Consider the following 26,990-nt stretch of genomic DNA (forward strand, 5'->3'; position numbering starts at 1 on the left):
TGAGTTCTAGGCCAGCTTGGTCTATAAAGTGAGTTCTGGGCCATCCCAAATAGTGACTCTGTGCCTTAATTAGTGAAACTAATTAGGGTTTCTAATACTTTGAGGAGACACCAGACTGACAGCAGGGAAAATTGCAAAAGACCTAACTAGGCCCTCTGAATGTAGGTGACAGTTGGGTGGCTTGGACAGTTTGTGGGGCCACTAACAGTGGAACCAATATTTATCCTTAGTGCATGAACTGGCTTTTTGGAGCCCATCAACTATGGATACCTTTCTCAGCCTAGATACAGCAGGGAGGGACTTGGTCCTGTCTCAAGTGGTATAACAGACTTATTAGTTTCCCCATGGGAGGCCTCATGCTCTCTGAGGAGTGGATGGGGGTGAGATGAGGAGACAGTGGGAGGAGTGGGATGACAGGAGGGAGAGGGAACTGAGATTGGTATGTAAAATAAGATTGTTTTAAAAATAAAAAAAGAAAGGTATTTATTTTTAGCAAATATTTTGTCACTGTCCATATCCACAAGATGGCAGTCTCTTCTCAGAGACATGGGCGACCTCTCAAGTGGTTTTGAGTGAGAGAGTTCGGGAGGAGGGGTTTGCTGGTGAAACAAGGGTAATGAAAAGAGCTTTATTTTCCTACCTGGTGGCACAGTATGTTGACATTTCCTAAAGGAGAAACATTAGAAATGTGAAACTAATTTTTTTTCTGGGCTTAAACTCTGGATCGTTAGTGAAGAGAGAAGAGAGAATGATGAAATCCTGGAGTGTTTCACTTGTGGTCCTGTGGCTTCAGTTTAATTGTGAGTTTGGGCATTTTTTCTGGATATAAGTTGTCATATGTGAGGGTATTTACTCTAGGATAGTGGTAGAAATACAGATGTTTTTCATCTCTAGTTAAGAGGTGGGAGGCCCATGGAAAAGCCATTTTGGAGTGTTAGACTCCATATGCATCTAGTCCTGTTTGACTGGCTTTTGTCTTTCTGCACAGGGGTGAGCAGCCAGCAGAAGGTGCAGCAGACTCCAGAATCCTTCAGTGTCCCAGAGGGAGCCATGGCTTCTCTCAACTGCACTTTCAGCAATAGTGCTTCTGATAACTTCAGGTGGTACAGACAGCATCCTGGGAAAGGCCTCGAGTTGCTTGTGTCCATCTTCTCCAGTGGTAAAAGGGAAGAAGGCAGATTCACAGCTCACCTCAACAAAGCCAGCCTGCATGTTTCCCTGCACATCAGAGACTCCCAGCCCAGTGACTCAGCTGTCTACCTGTGTGCAGTGAGCACACAGTGCTCCCCAGGCACCTGCAGCCTGTTCAAAAACCTATTGGGCCCCATCAGGACTGAACTGGATATTTTATTGTTGCTGATTTTGCTACTGTGGGCTGTTATTGATAGTAACAAGGTAATGAAGTTGTATAATATATCTCTATTACACAAGAAAACATAACAGTTAAGAGTAACTTACCTGCCCCCTCAAGTCCATGCTCAGAACATATATAAATAATGTTCAGTCAACCTTCAGCCAATTGCTGTTCCTCCATGTGCTCTTATTTAAGACTGTTAGCAAAGGTTCACTTCCTAAGGAGCAGTTTCTTTTATATGTTTTTATGTTAATGCTGTATTCTGAACTCCATGCTAGAACTTTACCGCCCAGCCTGATGAGTACCACCTCCAAATCAGACTCTCAGTGACTCCCACCTGGTTTTCAGCTTCATTGTCTTAGTGGCTTCCCTGCTTCTAGGGACTCTTCCTCATAATCTATGCCATACCCTGAAGAGTAATGTACCGTCTTATGAAGCATAACATCAACAAGATCTGTGCTACGCATGAAACCCTTCAGTGGCTCTGTGGCCTCACAACTAGTAATAAATCTCTTGGTGGTGCTCTCAATGCCTCTGCCATTTGTGTTGGCCTCTATGCTTCTTCTCTAGTCCATGTCAACAAAGAGTTTAGGAAACACTCTGTGTAATGAGCATCTCTGCCTACATCCCTCTGTTCCCCTTGCTGACACAGTCTGAATGCTTTATCTGTCCTATTCCTTCCCCAGAAAGAATCTTAATAATTTGCCTCATGAAGTATCCCTGGTCAGGGTTGGAGAAACAGTTCGGTGGTTAAGATCATGCACTGTTCTTGGAGAAAACAATTCAGTTGCAGCACCCTGTGTCAGCTCACAACACACTGTATGTCCTGTCTCAGGGGATTCAGTGACCACTTCTGGTCTCTACAGACACTTCATGCACATGGTACACAGTCATGCTTTCAGGAAAAACACCCATAACATGCAAAATAAAAAGAAATCAGTCTTTTATAAATAATTCCTGGTCATTCTAATTAATGACTACCTCCCCCTTCCTTTGGGATACACTGCCACTTAATCACCAACCCTGAGAAATCACCTAATGGGTAAAAAGAACTTTCAATTGTACCACTGATACCAGGAGCTTCCACAAAATAGAGCAACAATCCATAAATGCTGAGCCAGTAATAATACATTTAACCAAGATTACTGAAATTTCCCCCAAATGAATAGGTACCAGACTAAATACTACATAGATGCTCTAGAACAAAGGGACCTGGCTAATAATATTTATCATCTAAAGCCAGCTTTCCAAAAGAATATGTAGACTTGAAATGACAAGAACATGACAAAAATGAAAAGTAAATATGTCAAGGATTATATAGCAAGGCCAACTTTTTCCATGGGTGATAAACATTAAAGCTTCTCAGCCAGACATGATGGTTGAGTACCAGAACTGTAAAGGCAAAGCAGGACTACCACAGACCTGATTTTACCCTGGGCCACATAGAGTGAGTTCCAAGCCAACCTTGGCTACAGTATCAGATCGTACCTTAAAAAAAAATCCATGTAAACAACAAACTCACCACCACCACCACCACCACCAAAAAAAAACACCAACCAACCAATCAACCAACCAACCAACAAAAGAAACACAAGGAAGAAAAAGAAAAAATATTAAGGCTTTTGAAAACCTGGTAGGCTAGAGACCTGTGGAAGATAGGTTTTGTATACTAACATGAAAGTGGGGTTCCTCCTTTTCTCCTCTATATACACAGAAGTGTTTAAGTGTGGTTCCGGAGCACACAGGATGTTTGGCCTACTGTAATTCTCTGCCATCACTCCACATGAACCCCCTACCCCGACCTCTTCCTGGATGTCCTTGTAAGGCTAGACATGGACTGTGGAACCAGCAAGTCTGAGTAGTGATGAGTCACACAATATGTACTTAACTCCAAAAACTAAGTTTAAAACTCCCCCTTTTCAAGGAAATGAGTTACTTTCTTTCACCATATACTATGGTGGGGAAGGCATGGAGGGAAAGTATGAAGCCTGGTTATAGTTAATCTACAATCAGGAAGCAGAGAAAGATATGGTATTCAGGCATCTTTCTCCTCTTTAATCAGCCAGTGACCCCAGAAAACAGGATACTGTCACCCACTTTTAAGGGGACTCTTCTTTCTTAGTTAAAACTCTCTGTAGACACTCCAAAGTGGATGTTTTCATTTCTATTTCATGAAATAAATCTATTGTAATTCTTTATATACATCTTGGATATCACTGTTATGGCAATGTTCTGAATCATTTAACAAACTTCCCCCAGAGCCTTTCTTTTGCTATGAAAGTCAGTCTGACATACTGCTTTTCTAATCTGAGTACCTTGGTACCAGGATTTTCATTGTTTCTTTTTGTTTGTTTGTTTTTTGTAATGAATAATACCACTCACATATATTGGTGCAATTTAAAAAGAGCTCTGTATATACATATGTGTACACATACTCATATATAATATGTCACAAAATACTTTGTGGTATCCATGTTCCTCACCCCCTTCTCCCAGATCCACCACCTTCCCTTTACACATAACTTTGTGTCCTCCTAAAGAGAAACCATCATCTGCAATTTGTACTTCCCATACATTTGTGGATGTGTGGCATCCACTGGCTCTTGATATACTTACCAAGTGATACACTCTTAAATAAATCTGACACCCCACTCCCTTTCCCAGAAACTGTCAATGCTCAATAAATCTTCAGATAAAGTAAGGACTTTGTGGTCAGGCACACCTGTAGCCAGCCCCTAGCAGGCATGGCTACAGTTTCCCCTACAATCTCCCTTATGCCTGCTGGGACTTTTGTCTGGCTTGAGCTTGCCCAGGTCTTGGGAGCACTGTCACACTAATAGTATCACATATGTTCAATTTCTCTGCTGTGTCTGGAGAACACTGTGTCATATAGTAATGCATAGCCGATAGAGCTTGTAGTTTCCAACCCTTTCCTTCAATGATCCCTGAACCTTTGGAGGATCATGGGTGATGTAGATATTCCTTTGGGACTGAACATTCCACATTCTCTCATTCCTATACATTGGCCAGAAGGTGTCTACATGTTAATTGCTGTGTACTTCAAATAGAAGCTTCTCATATGAGGGTTGAGAGATACATTAATCTATGGGTATAATGATAAGTCATTATGAGTTGGTTTGACGAATCTGGCCATTTCATTTCTCAAGATAAAAGTAGCATGTTCTGCCCTAGGGACTATAACCTTTATACACACTCTTTCTTGATCTCAACAATGATGCCAGATATAGACTGTACCTTGTGGAATAGAACTTAAATCCAATCAGATGATGGTTGGATTACTCCCATGAAGTTTGTACCACTATTCACCAGTGGTAATGTCTTACTGTAGCTTTCAAAGTTCATAGCTGAGTAAGAACATGATTATTTCCTTGCCTCAGGTATTGTGCATAGCACTTTCCAGTACTGTGAAAATAACCAGTGATGAAGCTTCTAGGCGAGTACCAGCTTCATTTCTTCATGTGTTATGATTCAAGTATAGGGTTTTTGTCATCGAGTTCTGGAGAGTAACCAAGAGCACTGGCAATAACCTATAATGTTCTGGAGAATATAGGACCCCATTGGACAATAACTCCATGAAAGGAAACCCATTCCAGGCATGGGTATTTTAATTTACCATCCTGTGGTGTCTAGTAAGGACCTCGTCATCCTATTATAGGGTAAGTCTATTTAATATGTGTATGTACTCAAGGAGCTTCTAGAGTAGTAGGTCAGCTTTCATATGACTTTCAATTCTTATTTTCCCTTCCTCCACTCTGCCCTGACACAGGCATTAAGTCCAGAAAGTAATAAATAGGACCTTATGAAACTCAACACCTTCCTCACAGCTGAAGATGCCACCATGTGAGTGAAGAGAGAGCCTGCAGAATGGGAAAAATCTTTTAAACTATCCATATGACAAATAATTAGTATGTATAATATACAAGCAATTGAAAAATCCCTTAACATCAAGAAACAAATCCAATTTAAATATGGAGCTTGGAACTAAACAGAAAATATTCAAGATATGAATTACAAATGGCTGAGAAACATTTAAAAGGTTCAGGGTCCTTAGCTATTATGTAAATGAAAAATTAGAACTAATTTAGATTTTATATCACTCTATGAAGAGTGGCTAGAATTCAAAAAGCAAATGAAGAGAAATACAGGCTTGGATTTGGAGAAAGGGAAATATTTATTCACTGCTGATGCACATCCAAACTGGTGGATCAATATAGAAATCTATGTAATGACCCCTCAAAATCTAGAAATATATCTCCCAGATGGTCTGGTTGTATATTCTTTGGAATTTCCCCAAAGGACTCTATAGACTACTACAGATATCTGCTTATTCATGTTCATTGCTGTTCTATTCATGGTATCTAGGGAATACAAGTAGGCTAGATGACTATAAGCTGATGAATGGGTAATTAAATAGTAGTACATTCTTTTTTTGACATCAGCCATTCTTTCTGGGTAAAACAGACATGCCCATTAGTTGAATAGTGGCACAAATATTATGGGAATAACCAACTAACTTCTGATTCGATTTAAGGTCTGCTTCACAAATTGAAACCCATATGTGACACCACTTTGGGGACTAAAAACTTGTGACTAGGCAAGACATAGACCCTAAGGGAGAACCTGTGAATATTACTCTGCTAAATGGACATATTATTAGATCAACTCCTAATGAATTTTTGTTATAAACACACATTGGTGCATCAGTCAGTCTTTTTCAGAGAAGCATCTTGATGCAGCGTGTGGTGATTGACACAGAGAACCAGAACTCACTGTGCTGCAGAGAAGAAGAGGCTGTAGGACAGTCGGCCCCAGATGGGACATCTCCATCACACACCCTCCTTCCCAGGTCAGAGGTCACTGAGAAAGAGGGGGTGGAAAGACTATGAGAGCCCTAGGTGGGGGATGTCCACAAGGAGACAGCGTTTTCTGGATACAGTAGGGCAGCTGCACACATGAACTCACAGAAATTGACCTAATGAGTAAGACTTGCAAAGATCAGGCCAGACTCAGTAACAGCAAACAGAAGGAGCGTGGACATTCCCACCCTTAGCTAAGGAGCTACTGGCGGTTGGTAGCTTCTGGGAAGGAGATTCTGGTTTCTTTAATTGTACAGCCCTGGGTACATATATCACCCTCCCCTGAAGGCTTTACATCCAAGAATATGTAGGTACTACAACCTGTAATGCAAACCTTGAGGTAATTTATTGAAAATGGGGGTGGCAAAAAACTCTGTTGGTAGTGAAGAGTGGATTCATCTGTCAGGGGTGGAGGGATCAGGAGATATAATCAAAATACATCACATAACATTCTCAAAAACAATAAAATGAGAAAAAAGTGGATAAATTACATCAGAGGGGTGTGTGTGTGTGTGTGTGTGTGTGTGTGTGTGTGTGTGTGTGTGTGCATTCTTTAATGAACACTCGTCATCCTAAACATCACAGGGTACACATAATTCAACAACCCTGGTGATTTTGGGCATCCACTGTGGAGATGAGACTTGCCTCCTTTGGGTGAAGTTTCAGGTTTATTCACAGTGTGTTGTGTAGACAGCTGTAGAGCAGTTTGAAGAGAAATCAGCAGAGGGCGCTGCCTCTTCAGATGTGGTCAATGTCTCATCAGTTAGTGACTTCACATGACAGACTGTCACTGTGCAGAAGGAGGTCCTTGTTTATGAGTGAGGTGTTTCAGTAAGGTCCTGAGGACACTTGTCCTGTGAGTTAGGTGAACTCCAGAGCCAAGTGTCATTGTCTTCTGTGAACATGCTTCCTGATACCTGCTCAGTCCTGCTGCTCCTCTTGATGCTCAGTGAGTTTCATTTACCTAAGTGTTGATGACATCATCTTCTCACAGCTGTGGGAGTCTTTACCTTCTTCCTTACATAGCAATGTGATTCCTCATTTATGTATGTATGTATGTATGTATTTATTTATTTATTATTTTCAGGAAAGATCAATGGAGACTCAGTTACCCAGACAGAAGGCCTAGTTACTGTCACAGTGGAATCACCTGTGATGCTGAGCTGCACTTATCAGACTATTTCTTCAGCTCCTACAGTTTTCTGGTATGTGCAATTTCTCAACAAAGCCCCTCAGCTGATCCTGATGAGCTTCACAGACAACAAGAGGACAGAGAAAGAAGGGTTCCATGCCACTCTCCATAAGAGCAACAGCTCCTTCCACCTTCAGAAATCCTCAGCGCAGCTGTCAGACTCTGCCCTGTACTACTGTGCTCTGAGTGACACAGTGAGGGAGATGCAGGGGAAGCTGCACACAAACCAAGGTGCAGGAGGGCTGAGGGGAGTGGCCCTGTGAGGGAGGGCTGTGTGCCTTCTCTCAGTGGGGTTTACCTAGCATTCAGAAACACAGCACCTAACATCAGGTCAAATTCCCAGAAACATAAGAATCTGTGGATTTTCTGACAGGATAGGATGGAAGTCATTGCCAGAGACAACATAGGATTTGATCCCCAGAAATACTGTTCTCTGTCTTAGTGGAGGACCTCTCACAGCAAACACCTCCAGGAAAATCTGGACATGGGATTTATCTTTTCTGAGGTGTTTTTAAAAAAATATTGATTTAAATTCTCCAGAAATCTTCTTTTATTCCACAAATTTAGGACAAAATGAAGAACATAGACTCTAATCTTTAAAAAAAATCGGCTTTAGAGTCACTTTACAAAGTAACTTAGAATCTTCTTCTCCTTGGACCATGTTACACAGCGTTCAGGTTAACTTCTGTTCTCGGTTACTGTTGTATTGCTATAGGAGATACCATAACTAAGACAACGTAAAGAAGAAAGCATTTAATTGGGGGTTGATTACAGTGTCAGTGGGTGAGCCATGATAATCCTGGTGGCAAGCATATTACCAGGCAGTCAGCCATCTCCCTGTAGTGGTAACTAAGAGCTTACCTCTGATTACCAAAAAGAAGCAAAGAGTGAGAGGCTGGGTCAGGCTGGCTTGGACTTTGAGATTTCTAAGCCCACCACCAGTGACACACCTCTTCTGAGAGAGCCACACCTCCTGATCCTTCCTAAACAGACCACAATCTCATAACCAAACATTCAGATACCTGAGCCGAGGAGGGCCATTCTGATGGAAACCTTCACACTCCCCAACAGCATTCACTTAGTGAAACTACTCAGGAAACATAGTTGTTGGAACTCTCAAGATGATGCCCAAGAGGCAGCTCCTCTCCTTTCCTACTCACCATGCAGGAGGCAGCCTGGTCATGAAAGACTCTATCCAGAAAGGCCTCTCTCTTAATGTCTGCTCTCATAGGCCATTGCACTTTGATTAAATCCTTAGGACATGGCATAGTCAGTCACCTGATTAGAGTGAGATTCTCTTGTAATTCTTCTGCAATGTGAGAAAAGAAGCCAAGGTTTTGTGTTGCTAAAGTTTCTTGTCCCACCAAGTCCAACTGCTTCAGCCACAAATGAACTCACAGAAACGAAATATTAATTACTAACCTGTTGGTCAATGGCTAGAGCTTCTGATTAGCTATCTCTGTCTTAATTATTAACCCACTTCTTTTAATCTATGTATTTCTACATGGTCTTGACTTTCAGGAGAATGCCCAGACTTGTTTACTCCTTTCGCAGCTACATGGTATCTCTCCTGTGGTCTCACCTGCTTGCCTTTCCTATAATTCTCCTCATCTCCTATCCCTGCCTACATTCCTGACTTTATTGGCTAAACAGTGTTTTATTTATCAACCAATAACAGAAACTTATATACAGAAGGACATCCCCCATCAGTTTTGGTCCATCTCAATTCTGGAAACAAAATACTGGTTTAAAGTAAAATCCTCTAGTACTCATTCATCTCTCTATAAAGGAAGAATGACCTGAAGTCAAGGATCATGGTGTCAATCAAGAAAGATTCCTGTTTGTGTTCACAAAGAACCACAGAGTAGTATATGTTATCCTACTGGTTAGGGAGCAAAATAGAATGCCAAACAGCATTTTTAAATCCCCAAAACTACTTTAACGGTACAGAGTAGAAAAGAATCTTCCAGAAGAGTCCTAGTCAAACCTAAAATGAATGCCAAATCTAATGAAAACCCCCAGTTCCAGGCATGGGGACCCTCCCTTCAAGCTGTTACTTAGGGACTTCCAGAGTCTCCTCCAAATAAAATATGCTATTGCTGTTGCCATTGATTTCTCTCATAGACTTTGAAGGTGAGATCTTTTTTTTCTTCTAAGGACACCACACACTTCAGACAGAGGAATTGGGAAACTTTACCTATAACTAACTGGAAGACTCCTCCCTAAAGAGGAGTTCTCATATTATATGAAGGTCCCATGTAAGATTCCAAGGGAGAAAAGTTATAAATAATCCTACAAAGTAGTATAAAGACTGTGAACCAAAACAATGACCACCATGGCAAGATGTTCACAAGGGTGCAATAGTGGCACTTTTATCTTTGGGGAAACTAATGTAGGCCTTACTGAATTCAAGGTTGCTCAGTAGCAATGAATTCAGTCCCAATACTGCAAACCTAGTTAACAACTACCCATGCTGGAGAGGTCATAGAACCTAGAGGAGAAACTACTATAACCACTTTCCTAAATCATCATAGCTTCCAGCTATATTCTAAATATGTATAATTATACACTGCTGGAATGCAGATACAGCAGGTCAGAGAAACTGGACAGGAGATGTGGAGTCAGGGGCTAAACACAGACAGAAGACTTGGCTGAGGGGGCAAAAATTAATTTTCCTGTCTTTATTTTTTCTCTTAACTATTTGATATCACCTAAAACAAAAGTCTCTATGCAAGAAGGAAATCACTTTACAACTGCAAGTTACATATTTTCCAAAGACAAAATCTAACATGAAGAAATCACATTATTATCACAAGTTGCATGCTGTATTAGAAGCCTACAAGTAATTAAGCATTTTCTTTTGTATTAATTTTCCAACCATAATGTTTTCACCCAAAGTAATAATTCTTTGCTTGTTGACTGACTAAGTTTTAAGCAAGCCCAGTATATTTCAGCCGGTTCCTTTGTGCTGGCAGGCAGCTGTTTGTGGTTATAGTATAGCAGATTTTTATGTTTATTTTATTCTACAGATTAGGGAATCAAGAGGTATAGCTAGCAATCTACTTTTATTAACACACAAAAGAGTCATTTAATTTCCTTTCACAACTTTGTTTTCTCAAAGTGCTCACTGAAATCTGAGATTAATTCTGTAACCTACATGACCAAGGAACTCAGACCTAACCTTGGATGTAGGGACCTAATTGCCTTCTTTAATCTTCAGACTGTTTTTCCACAGGCAGAATGCATGTGTCTATAATGCATGAAACTTGCTTGTTTTCATCAGCCAGTCTTACATCTCTATGCTTCCTTACCCTATACAAATCATATTCATTATGGTATGCAAATAAATTGTGCAGTAAGAAGTGGGAATTTTCCATAAAACAATCACATTCTGTTATATACAGTAGGAATCTGTCACTCAATAATCATACCATGCCAAACCCCTAAGTACATGATAGCATCAAGTAGAAGGGCCATTCAGCTAATAAGTAAAATGAAATTATGAAAATTTTAGGGGAAATGGATGGAACTGGAAATAGTCATCCTGAGCAAGGTGACCCAGAACAAGAAAACAAGCAGAGTATTTTCTCAAGTATGTGGCTGTGCTTTTAATATGTGTGTTTCATTTGGAATATCCATAGAACATCCAACATAGATATCATAAGAGGCCAAGAGGGAGGAGGTGATCTTCAAAGGAAGGGGAAATAGAAAATCAAACTTCCATAAACGGGGAAATGGAACAGGAAGGATTAAAGGGGGTGGTGGTAAAATGGCAGGATAGAGGGGTGAATGCTAGGGAGTGATAACTAACACTAAAGACATTTTGAACAAAATGGTATAGAAAATTCCTGAAACACACAATCCAACCAACTTGAGTCTAGCAATAACCTGTGATTATAAACACACAGTTAGAAGGCAGTTTCACATGACCATTTAGCAAAATAACCTTATAATAGTCCCCTCCCAGAGCTTATAACCTCCTGAACGATGGGATTTTAGGCCATGTTCCAGTACTAAGTATGAATTCCCTCCCATTGAGTAAGATTCAAATCCAGTCAGAAAGCATTGTTACTCTGTAGCATCCAGGACACTTTTGCACCACTGAGCACACATCACCTGGAAGTTCAGAATTGTAGGATACAGGGTCCATCTTTGGTTAATACTTTCGCTATCGTTTCTTTCCTGGAAGACTGAATAGGACCCTCCAGGGCTATGAAAGCAGAGAGGACCTTTCCCCAGTCAGCTCCAGGTCGATTTCTCTATGTCATGCATAGAGCCATAGCATCTCACCGTCTGGCTATAGTGGGCACCAAGAACCATGACAATGGCCTGTGTAGGTTTGTATATCTCTCCTGCTTCTCTGAACAATAACCCCCATGCCTGATACTGAGATACTTTTTTTAATAAATTCATCCAATTTCTCCAAAGCTAGATTTATGTATGTAAAAATTGTAATGTGAATATTAAAATGGTAAATTACTATGTTAATCTATTATTTTTAGAATATGTAGGTGATAAATTATCCAGGTTGGAAGAATATTTAATATGGGTTAATGAAGCACATGCTCCAGAGTCCCTTACCCAGACAGGCTCAAGGTCTAAGGAGAGCACAGTGCTGTGATCACATGGTCTTCAGTTTAAATTGTGTTCAAAGGGCTAGAGTGATGGTTCAGAGGTTAAGAGCACCGACTGCTCTTCTAGAGGTCCTGAGTTCAATTCCCAGCAACCACCTGGTGGCTTACAACCATCTGTAATGAGACCTGATGCCCTCTTCTGGCATGTAGGCATAAATGCAGGCAGAATACTTTAAACATAATAAATAAATCTTAAAAAAACAACAAATTGTGTTCAAAAATTAAAACTTTTTAAAGACTGTTCTACCTCATATTCCCCTCAAGTATAGTTTTCATTTGCCAGTTGATGACGAAGAGACTGTAAACTTATTTTGGATCTGGCTAGGGTGAATATTGAGTTGGGCTTACTCATGTGAGACACTGCCTCCCATTGTACACATAGGTGTAGTCACCAAGATTTCAGAGCCTTAGCTAATGGTATTTTTTACATCATGACTATTTGCCTCTTGATTACTTAGCTCAAAGTCGTGACAGTTTGGTTTATTTCCAGGCATTTTCCAGTGATGTAATCTGTATCTCCCCTCCCTGACTGCTTCCGATGTTCTTTTCCCCTCTCACTGCTGCCACATGGTGCACTCTGATCTGTGGAAAGAGGATTCTGTCCTCTGTGTTCTTCCTTTGAAACAAAATTGTCTTACTGAATGCTGCATGTTAAGTGTCTCAATGACTTTTCTCCGATTGCTAACACACACAGAGATTCACATACACACACAGTCTCCTGTGCATAATACATACATACATACAAACATACATACATGTACACAGAGAGAGAGCCTAATTTGTACAAGTTAAGACTCAAAATACCTTGCTATAGAGAGAATTGTGGCAGTGGAATTGAAATGCGATGCTCATATCTCCTGTCCCCTGATGTCCATGCATGGCATAGTCTGTTGGGATATATATATATATATATATATATATATATATATATATATATATATATATTTCTCTCATTGGTTGATGAATAAAACACTGTTTGGCAAATAACCAGTAAAGGCAGCAAGATAGTCGGGACTAGGAGACCAGGAGAATTCTGGGAAAGGTAGGCAGAGAGGCACCTTGAGGGAAACCCATGGAGAGACCAGGAGGATAGGATGTGCCAGGTGCTCTCTAGTAAGATAAGGCCATGTAGAAATACATAGATTAGTAGATATGGCTTAATAATTAAGACAGAACTAGCCAATAAGTAGCCCTAGTCGTCAGCCAACAGGTTTATAATTAATATAAGTCTCTTTGTGTTTATTTGGGGCTGAAGCAGGGTGGTGGACCTGATGGAATGAGAACCTCTAGAAACAATAGTCTCCTCAGTGGGCAGGACCTAGAATATGGTCTGTGACAATTCTAATTCATGTTGTATTTTATAAGAAATGTCAAGGGACTGCACAGTTAACCGAGTCTCTCATCAGTTTGATGTTTGTTGAATTTGACTGTGTGTTCATCAAAGTGTAGATTGTCTACAGCAGGCTTGATAATTTTTTTAGATTTTATTTATTTATTATGTATACAGTCTTGTGCCTGCATGCCAGCAAAGGGCACCAGATCTCATCAAGGTGGTTGTGAGTCACCAAGTGGTTGCTGGGAATTGAACTCAGGACCTCTAGAAGAGCAGTCAGTGCTCTTAACCACTGAGCCATCTCTCCAGCCCGGCTATTTTTTAATGTATATTTACAATGTTTATTCTAATTTATACTCTTCATGTGCTAACGCAGCTGCAACATTCCTAGCAGCATCGAATACATCTTTATCTCAGGCATTTTGATAGTGTTGTGTGGAAATCTGGTGACTGTGCAGTGTTCTGATTACTATGTTCCTAATACTTACTTTGAAATGTGTAAAGATGCAGTAATTTTGTCACTATAAAATTTCTCCCATTGCAGTTCATAACTTAATATTCTCCTTTTCTAAAAAACTCACAAGTCTCTACTTAGAAAGCATTAAGCTTCCTCTGCGCATGTTCAGAAAGCCTTGGAATTCACACTCAGAAGTCAGCAAAGACAAGTGGAGGCCACTGCAGCTGTGAACTTGTTATTTCTCAACTGGGCCTCTAGAGGACACTCCTTTCTAAAAGGTAAATGGTATTTCCATAGTTTAGAATAAACTCATAGAAACCTTCCTCCTCCCCCTACCCTGCCATGAACTTTCCACTGAGAAGCCCTCATGCCCTTTGGCATTTCACTACCCTACCTCTTTCTCTTAAGCTCTGTCTTCTTGCCCTAATGCACCCATTCTAATTTCCCTTTCAGGGGAGGGGGATATAGTGGGCTCTTGATGGAGTTGTAGGGGGAACAGGGTGGTGGAGGTGGATATGATCTGAATATGTTATATTCATGTATGAAATTACCAAATAGTTATTTTTGTAAACCTCCTCCACTGCTGCAGTAGGTGTTCTGACTGAACATACTTTATGCAGGTGTCAGAGGCAGGCCAAGTGAAGCACAGTGTCTTCCTCCTCATTGTCCCTAGGATGAAGGTATCTAAACCTCCTCAAGCTCAGAGCAACCTCTGTCCACCTCTCCCACTCCTCAGGCTGTATCCCTTCCTGAGAATCTCCAGGAAGGAGTGAGCTGCTTCCTGATCACCTTGGTTTTCTTGCTGTGTCTCCTGGGGCTCAGAGTAGCCCTGCTGCTCACTGTCACTCTGCTTTAGGTCCTCATCCACAGAGGAACACTGTGCTGCTTCACTCTGAACAGAGACCCTCAGCTGAGTTCCCCACATTCCATAGCACTGATGTTGCAGGAGGATTCAGAGCCCAGGTTGTGCCCAGGTTGATGGCTGCATCTGTGTTCTACAGCACCTGACCTGGTGCTGAGGGGCAGCTACAAATCCCTTTGCCCTCAGTGACCTTTTCTGAATGTACCACACCATCACTTGTGGTTCCAGTGACTCCTGAAGCTCACACCAGGAAGCCAGCCTGCCTCAGGCATGGAGGGCTTTCAGACTGAGTGTAGGAAGAATGGAAACTACTTCAACCTGATCATCCCCTGACAGTGAGACTAAGGGAGTTGGGTGCTCCTCTACCCTGAGTCACAAGTACAGAGATAGACACAAACCACTGGAGATTTGAAGAATAAGAGACTGGGATCCCAGCCTCAGGCACTTTTAGGCAGTTGGCACAACAAATAAAAGCAACAGTAAAGAGAAATTGGGATCTTGTGAAAGCTTCATTCCTATGTGATAGCTCTTAGTTGCCATTATTTGTTTCTCAGTTTTCAAAGATTTGATTTTGTCCTTCAGTAGAAATTGCCTCAGGTAACAAAATATCCTTCACAGCATTGTTTTACCTGAGTCACAATATCTATCAAATTATTACCAAATACTACCAAAATATCTAGGAAGTCCTTAGCTGGTCTGATGCTTTTTGAGACAATAATGGGCTGAGATGGCATAAGGCTGGGTTATGTTGTGAGATATTTTATCACACTGTATGAAGAAGTGGCTCTGTCATTCCTTGACTGTCTAGGGTACCTTCTGACTGGTTTAATAAGGAGCTGAATGTCCAATAGCTAGGAGAGGATAGGTAAGATTTCCAAACACAGATAGGAACTCTAGAAGAATCTGGTGGAGGGGATTACCAAGTGATACACAGAGGAAGTCAGACCTACAGTATGGAGGAGAGGTAGTCAGCCACATAGCAGAAGACGGATTAATATAAAAGGGGTTAATTTATGTTTTAAAAGCTAGACATAAAAGTTCAAAGGCCTAGTTGGGAAAAGCCTAAGACAAGGCCAGGCTTTCATTCTCTGGTGGTGCAAAGAAAGCAAGGCTATGGCTGAGTTATTTTTGAGGCAATTGCTTATTTATCATTACTAGTCTCATTTCTCAAGCAGTCATCTTTACGGTGAAAACTTTAAAATACCTTCCTCTATTGTTATGAACTCAAGTGCATTGTTCCCTGCAGTCACCATGTGCAATAGCACACCAGAACTGCTGTCCCTGTCACTCTAGATGCAGAACTCTACATTTCCTTCTTATTGGGTCATATTCTTAAACAACAGTTAGAACAAACCTTGATGGTTTCAAGAGCATTCCAATATTTAAAATGCATACCCAAACTATGAAACCACTACATTACTCTATTATTATGGTCTTGTTTCTTTTTCTGTTTTTTGTTTTTGTTTTTTGTTTGTTTGTTTGTTGAGACAGTGTTTCTCTGTGGCTTTGGACTCTATCCTGGAACTAGCTCTCCAGGCTGGTCTCAAACACACAGAGATCTGCCTGCCTCTGCCTCCCGAGTGTTGGGACTAAAGGTGTGCCTTACACCGCCCGTCTTGTTTCTTTTTCTACTGCAATGATTTCCCTTAAATTATTTCACAGATGAAAATTCTTTTGTCTTTTCTTTTTTTATTAAGTGTATGACAGTTGGTCTGTACTAATATCTGACACTTGTGTACAGGTTCTGAAGATAGAAGAGAACATCAGGTCCCCAGGAGCTGGAGATACAGGCAGCTGTGAGCCTCCTGATATGGATGTTGGGGAGGGAATTAAGGCCTCCTGGAAGGACAAGGACACTTATCTGCTGACCATCCCTCAGGCCCCCAGTAAAGGTTTTAAGTCAGAACAAGCTCCTATTTCCTGAGTTAAACCTTTAGCTGTTGTTTCTCTGAGTGAGCCAGGCTCTGTGTGGAGCTGAGGCATGTTCTCTTTGGGTGGGGCATCCATTCCTGCTTCCAGGATCACTATCTTCATACAACTCCATGGTCATTTAAAAATGCCCCAGTCACCTGACTCCCCCAAACCCCCAGTGCTCCACCAAGACTCTCAGACAGGTTTGGTTGGGAGGAGCTTCAGGTATAGAAGTCTGGGAGGGAACTCTGCAGTGTCTGGCCTGGCAGGGTTCCTGGGTGGAGCTGCCTGGTGCAGGAGGAGGGACATTCAACAGCCATCCTGACACCAAATCCTAGGACTTGGTTACTTGCTTCTGCTGCAGCATTCAGATAAGCACCATGAAGAGGCTGCTGTGCTCTCTGCTCTCTGTCCTCAAAGTTTAAGAACTTTGGTTTAATTTTTGTTTCTCAATATATACTCTGTCCTGAAGCATAAATGTCCATCTTAAAACTAACAGGGGAGAGGATGGAGAACAGAATCAATGTGATCATTTAAGCTGCAGTGTGCAGAACTCACAAAGGATAAAGAGAAAGGGGAATGAAAGGCAAAGGCAGGCTTCCAGATCACCCTGCCATGGACAGGGTCAGGGTTAATAAGGAGAAAACAAACTGCAGCAACAGCAGGAAAATCAAGTCATGGAAGACACAGAATGTACAGATAGTTGGAAGTCCTGGTTTCCTTTATGTTGCTGTGATAAAGTCTCTGAGAAAATGATACAACTTGGAAGGATTTGTTTAGCTTTCTCTTCCAGGTCTGTCATTGGTAATCAAGGCAGGTACTCAAACAGGAGATTACAACAGAAAACATGGAGGAACTCTGTAGTTGGGTCACTCACGGACTCATACCTGAGAAGCTTCCTTATATGACCCAGGACACTTTCCTACAAAATGGTGTAACACACGAGTTTGTCTCCATTCAACATTTTAAAAAATCCTGCTGGGAATTTTAGTGCTATTTTTTGAATTTATAGATGACATTGAGGGATATGGAAGGTATTGAATCTTCTAATTCATCATTTTGAGTTATCTTTTCATATATTTAATTTTATTCATCATTGCCTTGAAGTTTTCTAGACAGAGCTCTGAATGTCTTTAATAAAGTGAACAGCAAAGTGCTCAAACATATATCTTGTTCAAGTACATTTAAGGAGAATATCTAAAATTCTTACATCTCAGTACAAGAGAATTAATGACTCATCCTAAAATGTGCAAAGGAATGTGTATTGATAAGGAGAATAATTAGAATGTAGCTGGGGATTGTGCTGGTTTAGTAATGTTGTAGTTGTAGATTCTCCCCCAAGATCCATGACTTTAGTAGTGGATGGAGGCCATTGCAGAAAACACAACCAGTCAAGATGCAGAGTGGTGGAGTCTCATCCCTATGGATATGTCTTCAATAAAACTCCTGCACCTAAGACTCAGGAAACACAGTAGAAGGTGGAAGGAGAGATGATAATAGTCAGAATGTCAGGGAGTTTGCTGTGAAATTGTGTCTCCTAAGATTGTCAGAAGCTACACACATGCAGACTCACCAACATGGCTGTCTAAACATGAGCTGAACAAGGACAACCATAGACATGTTAAGGTTATGTGGAAATGTGCACAAGGCCTCGACCCTGGTTAATGAGCTACTGACAACTAAGGAATGCTGGTAGTGGGAGACACAGTTTTTTCCCCAAAGAAGAGTGTGCCAATTGGTTACCCAATACAGACTGGTCATCCTTGAAAGCATACATACAAGCAACACTGTACAGATGAGCACAATGTATTTATATATTTAGGAATAAGTATGTTTATGCCTGCATGTGTAACAATTAATGAAAGAAGATGCCATAAAGTTGACAGAGAGCAAGGAGGAGGATATAGGAAGTTTTAGAGGGGTGGAATGGTTATATCATAATCTCAAAAATAAAAGAAATTATAAAAGTGAAAGAAAAATAATGCTTATCGTTTAGCAAGCACCATCTATATAGTCTATATAAGGGGCCAATAAAATGTGACTCACATGAAATCCAAACATTTGCCTACTTTATAAGCTTTATTGTAAATACCAATCATTGTCATGTCCTTTTGTCTTATGACTGGCTTCTCTCATTCTCTAGAATAAAGTAATTTTAGGCACAATAGGAAGATAGGGAATCATAATGATGTAGGGAGAAAAGACTGGAAGTGGGGGAGAGAAAAATATGGTATAGCTGACCTCAACAAAGACATAGTCACTTTATATATAAAAAATACTGGAACCAGAAAAAGATTCAATGACTTTGGAATCCACAGTCTATGGTGGGAAACCTTCCTCAACCTTGATGCAGGAGGGAGGAGCTTTGTCCTGCCTCAACTTGACATGCCAGGCTTTGTGGTCTCCCCATGGAAGCCCTTAACCTTTCTGAGGAGTGGATGGGGGTTGGGTAAAAAGGATGTAGGAGGAGGGAACTGGAGGAAAGGAGGAAGGGGAAACTGTAGTTGGCATGTAAAATAAATAAAGAAGTTAAAAATAAAGCAAAATAGAAAAAATAAACCACAACGACAACAAAAGCAAGATTAGTAAGCCAGGGGAAGCAAGCCAGTGAGCAGCTTTCATGTATGTTTCCTGCCACTGTTCCAACTTGAATTCTTGACTTGGCTTACTTCAGTGATAGTCCATGATCACATATGTAAACCAAGTAAATAAATCATTTCCTCCCCCAATTGCTTCTGGTCATTGTATTTATTTACCTTAGCAATAGAAAGCAAACTAACTCAAACACCAGAAGAAGTAACCCATTCCTGGCATGGGCATTTTTATTTGTTAGCCTGTATTGTCCAGTAGATGTATTCTTGTCCCAGGGTAACTGCATTTTAAGTCTTTTTATGTATGTGTGTGTATAAGCTTCTAGAATGAAAAATAAATAAATCGGTGTTGTTCTTTAGTTTAAATTATAGGACTCCAAGGGATACGAACCAAGAGATTCATTAACAACTCAGAGTTTATTAAAGGGGGAAGCGGAGAAGAGGGGTGGAGAAGGGAGAGTGGGGAGGCAAAGAGAGAGAGTGGGGAGGGGGACAAATGGCAAGAGAGAGAACATGTGGAGGCACATGCTTAAAAGGGGGGAGCTTGCACATGCATACTGAGTCCTTATGCACCGCAGTAAAGAGTGAGGCAGCCATGATGTGGCCATGCAACGCAAGGCCCTTTGAGCTGCCTAAGTATCTGCCTGAATGCCAGTATGACCATCCCACCCATAGTCAGGGGACGGGGCCGCATAATTCCGAGGTTCCAACAATCAGTTATTTCTCTAGTCACATAATTATCATAATCAGAAGCACACAATAATTTTACAAATAGTGGGCTTGTTGTAATATTTTAGTATATGCCTTTGAAGTGACTTCCTCATATTCATCTTGCCCTCCCCTCTGTTGTCCTATTCCTTCCCCTCTCTTCTCTGTTGTAATTTAGGAAAAGCAGCACACAAGAGAAAGATGGCATGAGACAGGGTTCAAGCAGAGAAGATTTTTATTAGGGAAGGGGATCATAAAAAGGGGAAATGGGAAGGGGAGACCAGCCTCTGGAGATAGGAACAGCAGGAGAAAGGAAAGTGGGGGAGAGACAGAAAAGAGAAGGGAACAGACAGAGAGAGGAGTGAACAGACAGAGAGAGGGAGAGAAAGAGAGAGCGATTGGAGATGGGAAGGGACCTTTTAAAAGGGAACACTTAGTGGCTGCAGCTGAGGGCATATCCAGTCAAAACCTCAAGGACAGGCCAGTACAGATGCTTGAATACTAACACCCTCTCACCCTCCCCTTGCCCATTTGCATAACTTCTATTTTCAAACTTTCACTTTCCCTTTCCTTTCTTTTTTTGTTAGTTTTCACATATGAGAACAAAGATGTGTTGTTTGTCTCAACATGTCTGCTTTATTTTGCTTAACATCATGTCCTTCAATACCACCCGTTTTCCTGAAGATGGTGCCAGTTCATTTTTTCTTGTGGCTGATTATTACTCTGTTGTTTCAGGTACAATATTTTCTTCATTCATCAGTTGACAGGTGCTGTTCAGGTCTGCATTTTGGCAATAGTGAATGGTGCTGTCATAAACACCCATATGCAGGTGTCTCTCTTATACAGTGACATCAGTTCCCCTGGATAAACAACCATACCTGGTTTCAGCTGGATCATTTTTCTTTTTCTTTTCTTTTCTTTTCTTTTCTTTTTCTTTCCTCTCCTTTCCTTCTCTTCTTTCTCCCTCCCTCTCTGTATATTTCAGAAAATCCACACTGCTATTCTTGGTGGCTATATCAGCACACATTGCTACCAAAGATGTATAATAGTAGAATTGTATTGAAAGGATTTCTGATTCTCCGTGACAGTATTTTCAGTGACGCTAAATTTGAACAGAATGGGGAGGTGCTTCCTATGTCAGAAACAGCTTTAGACAAAGTGTTTGTGAGGGGAGGAGCCTGTTGAAAGCACTGAGTGCCTGTGAGGTTAGAGTCTGTGTTGTGGGGGAGAGAAAAGGCCACCTCCCCAAGCTTCAGCCTAGGAGGAATGGACAAGATCCTGAAAGCATCATTTGTAGTCCTAGCCCTTCACCCAGCCTGTGAGTCATGAAGGAGAAACCCCAGGACGGGGATTAATGTGGAGGCATGGGGAACTGGGGCAACAGTCAAAATCATGAATGCTGAAACCATCAAGAGAGCTACAGACCTGGAAATCTAACAACATTTGTTATTTCTCTACACAGGGGTGAGTGGCCAGCAGGGGAGACGTGACCAGCAGCAAGTGAGACAAAGTCCCCAATCTCTGACAGTCTGGGGAGGAGGGACTTCAGTTCTGAACTGCACTTATGAGAACAGTGCATTTGACTACTTCCCATGGTACAGGCAGTTCCCTGGAGAAGGCCCTGCGCTCCTGATAGCCATACTTTCAGTGTCTAATAAAATGGAAGATGGAAGATTCACAGTCTTCTTGAGTAAAAGGGACAAACAGCTCTCCTTGCACATCACAGATTCTCAGCCTGGAGACTCAGCCACCTACTTCTGTGCAGCAGGAACACAGTGCTCTCCAGGCACCTGCAGCCCACACCCAAACCTGCAGCTGAGTCTCCAGCAAAACCCTGCTGTGGGGCTGAGCCTGGCAGAGGTGCAGAGCAGCTTTCATTTGCAGGAGCAGGTGACTGGTGACACAGTGAATGTAAGAATTCGACTCATTCAGCCACAGACAGACCAAGGTGAAACCACTGCCTGCTTTTCCCCAGTCTCCCTTTGCTCCTCAGGCATGGCTGGAGGTTTACATCTATTTCCTTAACTAGTTAAGTTGAATTTTTACTGACTACTTATTAAGCATTGCATGCTGTGGTGCTCAAAGATGATCCATAGTCCGTAAGGCTAAGATTTCTTTATTCAGATAAACAGCAGCCCAAATGCAAGCCAGAGCATGCCCAGAGGCCGCAAGCTAGCGAGGCCAGAGAGAAGGGGTATCCATGTGTGTGCGGTCCCTTAAGAATTGTCCCCCATCATCTTTGACCTCCCCTGACCACACCCTCATGGCCGTGGCCAGGCTCACCTGTAGGAGCTACTAGGAGGTAGGGCTACAGTTTCTCCCTACAATTCCCCTTTTAGTCTAAAAGAGGATTAAGACTTAATAGTGTAAAACATCCAAAATTAACGATCATAAAGGTGAAATACAAGAAGATACAATAATCTGCTATTGTATATCCTAACTATGTCTGTTCTGGCTAAGCCCTAAAGTCATGTGGAAAGGGTGTCTAACTTGAACACCTCCTTTCAATCTTTTTCAATAAGAAAGTTATTCTTAACTACGATTAAAATACCCTAATAAACAATAATGGGGATCGGGGGCATAGCATCTTCTAAGTTATTTCCTGCTGAAATGGGACGATGGTAGCCCTGTGGGGTCCTGTGGGGAAAAAATGTTAGTATAGGGAAAGTCTCTAATGGGTTATCTCCAGTCCATGTTAGACGGGGTTCGCTTGATTGAAGATCTAGGTTGAAATCCTCAACTTGATTGAAGTCAGTACTCGAAGCTCTGGCTGGAGTTCAGTTGAAACAGAGTAAGTTGGATCCAGCGTTCTGATATGTGTATACAAGCCTATGGGGGACCAGACATTGCAATGTAGTAGTTTAAATAAGAATGACACCAATAGACTCATATATTTGAATTCTTAGTCACCAGAAACTTATCCTGTTTGGAAGGATTAAAAACGTGACACTTGGTAGGCTTTGAAGCTTCAAAATCCCCTTTAAAGCTGGGTATTAGTGGTGCATACCTTTAATCCCAGCACTCAGGAGGCAGAGGCAGGTGGATCTCTGTGAGTTTGAGGCCAGCCTGGTCTCCAGAGCAAGTGCCAGGATAGGCTCCAATGCTACACAGAAAACCCTGTCTTGAAAAAAAAATCCCCTTTAAAGCCCATATTCTCTCTCTCTCTCTCTCTCTCTCTCTCTCTCTCTCTCTCTCTCTCTGTGTCTTTTGTCTCTTTCCTGCCTTCACATAGGATATATGTCTCAGCTATTGTCCCAGTACTTGCCTGCATACCACCATGTTCCCCATCATGAAGGTAATATGCTGACTTTTGCTGACCTATGCATATCTGTGTCTGCTAGATCTGGGATCTGAGGACAGAGAAGAAAGGGAGTGACTACAGTCTAAAGATGTAGATGACCTTACATCAGTTTGAGTGTACTTTTACACACAGATGTAACAAGGAAAGAAATGATCCAAAGAAGGCTGTTTAAGTTCAGCAAAACATGAGCAGAAAAACATGTAAATAAATGCCAGTAAGCACATACTAAATATTAATGGGGCAACAACACCCTTTCCAAGATCTTTCTCAGGATCAATTTAACACAATTGCCTGGCATGTACTATAGACTATATTTGGTGAAGCCCAAAAGCAAGGCCAGAAAGCCACATCAAGGCCATATCAAGATTCAAAGTGCACTCCTCAGATTGTGTTCTATAATTTGTTCTGACATCCAAAAAGTGAAAGCATGTCTTAGTAATTTAATATAGATGTTTAACATAGGAAGCTTGAAATCACATCGAAGAACAATCCAGGTAACAAAATACACTTCAGTTAAAAAGCCCTCTGCATTTTCCCCCCTGGGGCTTCTCTCATGGTTCCCATTGTTCATCATGTACTTTCCTTTTCACTGTGTTTCAACAATAATAGACTAAACCTCTGAAACTGTAATCAAGTCCCAAATGAAATGTTTTCTTTTAATATGAATTCACTTTGTCATGGTATATCTTCACAGCAATAGAATAGTGACAAAGATATACCCTCCTCACTATCCCTAATCTCTGTTTTCTTGAATGACTGATTCCTTTGTGTGATTCCTTAAATAGTAAGCATTAAAGAGATTTCACATTTATTAACCTTTGTGTGTGTGTGCAGGCCCATGTGAGTATACACAAACATGTGTGTATACATGGGTGCATGCACCTGTATTCATGTGAAGGCAGAAGATGGTGTCCAATCACTCAAAGCTGGAGTTGCAGGTTTTACAGGGCACTCAGTTTATTAAACAGGTCATGAACTTCCATCTTTATGATTAAAAGCAAGTCCTTTTTTTACTGCTGAGCCACTGTTTACCAACATTAAGCTATTTCTTCACTAGGAAGTATTGTTTGTCTATTGACATCTCAAGGAAAGACAAGGCAGCATTTTGAATGAACTGTCCAGCCCAGTGCTCAAACGCAATGTGCTCAAAGCCCCATCTCAGAGGCTGTGTCTGTGCTGAATGGAGAGCATCCACCTGCTCTGTGGAAAACTAGAGTGGGTTCATAGCCCTGCCAACCTGAGCTCCCCAGGCTGCTGTGGCTCCCTGGTCTCCTGCTTAGCCACAGAGACTTCGGTCCAGGGCATGTGCTGCCTGTTGGCACTCAGCAGTAAGACGGGCAGAGGAGTACACCTCAGATCCCAGAAACTCTTAGCAAGACCTGGAGCTCTTTCAGAGACCTTGTCTGCACTTTCTCTTCTGATGGCTTTTGGTTCATTTCATTCACTGGGATAATGAGAGCAAATAAAAGATTAACAGCTACAGTCTAAAGGAGGTTACAGCTGTACCTAAATATTCAACCATGAGTCTATGTGGTGTTAACATGCCCCTACGTGATTTCAGGTTATATTTATTATGTACATGTAACAGGCTGGAGTCACAGAGAGGCCTGGCAAGATTATCATGAGATCCTCTTGTACATTAAATAACAAAAACACAGAATTTAACAGGTGAGACTGAGTACTTCAGGGCAAGGATAGAGATTCTTCTATGAAATGTAATAAATAGAGTTCCTTGTATGGTGACAACAGGACATCATCTGAATAAGACTTGATGTTGGACTTTTTTTACAAGATAATCTGGTTTTGTAAAAGTCAGTTTTTAATTAGAATAACCTCTCTCTCTCTCTCTCTCTCTCTCTCTCTCTCTCTCTCTCTCTCTCTCTCTCTCTCTCTCTCTCTCTCTCTCTCTCTCTCTCCGTGTGTGTGTCTGTGTGTGTGTGTGTGTGTGTGTGTGTGTGTGTGTGTGTGTGAACTAGTAATCAACACTGTGTATCTTCCTCTATTGCTTTCCTCCTTTATTCATGTATTTATTTGGTAGAGGTTCTCACTGACACCGAAGTTCACCAATTGCACAGCACTGACTGACTGCTGTGAACCCAGGGTTCTCCTGTCTGTTTCCCAGAGCTCTGACTGCAGGGGCTTCCACATCACTGGATCTTTATGTCGCCGCTGGAGATCAGCACATAGGTCCTCATGATTCACAGCAGGCAACTGACACACTAGCATCTCCTTAGCCTCTAAGGCTATTAATTTATTCCTGTTCACAGAACATAAGCAAATGGGGATCTTCCGGCATTCTGAGGGAATGCCTGTTATTCTTTTTCGCTGCAGCTGATGGATGTAAAGAAAGGAAACTACGGATGAACGACCCACGTGTAGTTTTTTACAGGAAGAGGGGGGAGGATGGAGTTGGATTGTCAGCCAACCGAAGAGGAGACAGAGAGAGACAGAGGTGGGGGCTGGACCTTTTAAAGGGGAGACTGCGCATGCTCACTGAGGTTTCACGCATGCGCAGATCCTCACACAAGCTGTACTGCGTGGCAGGTGAGTTGGTAACGACATAGTATGTTTTCCTGTGCGTGCCCTGCCCGTCGTTAGTGGGCAGGGTCAGCCAGGTGCATATCCTTACAATGACCTTCACCATGTGAGTTAAAAATAGCTCTGTTAACTGCAGAATTTATACAGACCCCAGTACTCAGTAATGGAGAAGATTGTTTCAGGCCCCAGTGTTTCACAGGGAAATTCACAGGTTTGTCAGTCTTTTTTTAAATTAAACTTTATTAGATAATGGATATAGAGATGTAGACACATAATAATGGTCTGTATGTAAGTGCATTAAAATGAGCATATGCCTCATAATGAATCTGACTTCCGGTCCTCATTTTCCCACTAAATAACACCCATGTGTGCCAAGCAGCTTCACCCTCAAGAAGACAGGTTTCCCCCATTCTCCCTTTTAAGTGCTGTTCCTTTTTAACTACTGGAAGACAGGAAGCAAGTAAAAGTTTGTGGTGACCCCCCTTTTTCTCTCTATACAAGGAACTTGTAGATTATGATCATGTAAAACCTCATTTCCTGCTTGAGGCAATGTAGGAAACAGAGCCAGTGCACAGGCAGTGTCAGGCGCTGAGACATCACACTGGAAGGAAGAGAAGACAATACTCATAGAAAGGGACATGGGCCACATGCCTCCCTGCAGCCTGCTGTGTGCGTTGGTGGCCTTGACCTTCTCTGGTAAGGATGTCTCACATTAGCTAAGGAAACTAAACAGGAAGCATTGCCCCAGGTGCATAGCAGCTCACATGGATGTGAGAGGGAACAGAGATCAGAGAGAAGCAAGCAGAATATGTCTTCAGTTAGGTTTGTCTTGGGCCTCATGGTGCCAAATTCCAACAGTGTTTTGTTCACTTTACCACAGAATAAGCTTTTTTCTTTCTTGTGATTGTTCTACAGGATCCATTTTAGGTCAGAAAGTGACGCAGGTTCAATCTACTGCAAGCTCACAGGAGGGAGAAGAAGTCAACCTGGACTGTTCATATGAGACAAGTCAGAACTTATATCACGTTTTGTGGTACAAGCAGCTTCTTAGTGGGGAGATGGTTTTCCTTATTCGCCAAATTTCTTTTTCTACTCAGAGTGAGAGGAGCGGCCGCTACTCTATCATCTTCCAGAAATCAGCCAAGTCCGTCAGCCTTGTCATTTCAGCCTCACAGATAGAAGATTCTGTGACATATTTCTGTGCACTTTGGGAACAGACTCACAGTGCTTGA

The 26,990-nt window shown here is 41.7% G+C and overlaps 1 protein-coding gene across 1 annotated transcript; it reads left to right on the top strand.

Moving 5' to 3' along the window:
• The first annotated feature begins 21,185 nt into the window (after positions 1–21,185).
• On the top strand, positions 21,186–26,990 carry LOC113832189. Its single transcript, XM_035453095.1, has 3 exons — positions 21,186–21,237; positions 21,382–21,867; positions 26,674–26,990. The coding sequence occupies exons 1-3, from the start codon at positions 21,186–21,188 to the stop codon at positions 26,988–26,990; spliced, it is 855 nt and encodes a 284-aa protein (XP_035308986.1).

This window comes from Cricetulus griseus, assembly GCF_003668045.3.
Source record: "Cricetulus griseus strain 17A/GY chromosome 1 unlocalized genomic scaffold, alternate assembly CriGri-PICRH-1.0 chr1_1, whole genome shotgun sequence".
Classification (NCBI taxonomy): domain Eukaryota; kingdom Metazoa; phylum Chordata; class Mammalia; order Rodentia; family Cricetidae; genus Cricetulus; species Cricetulus griseus.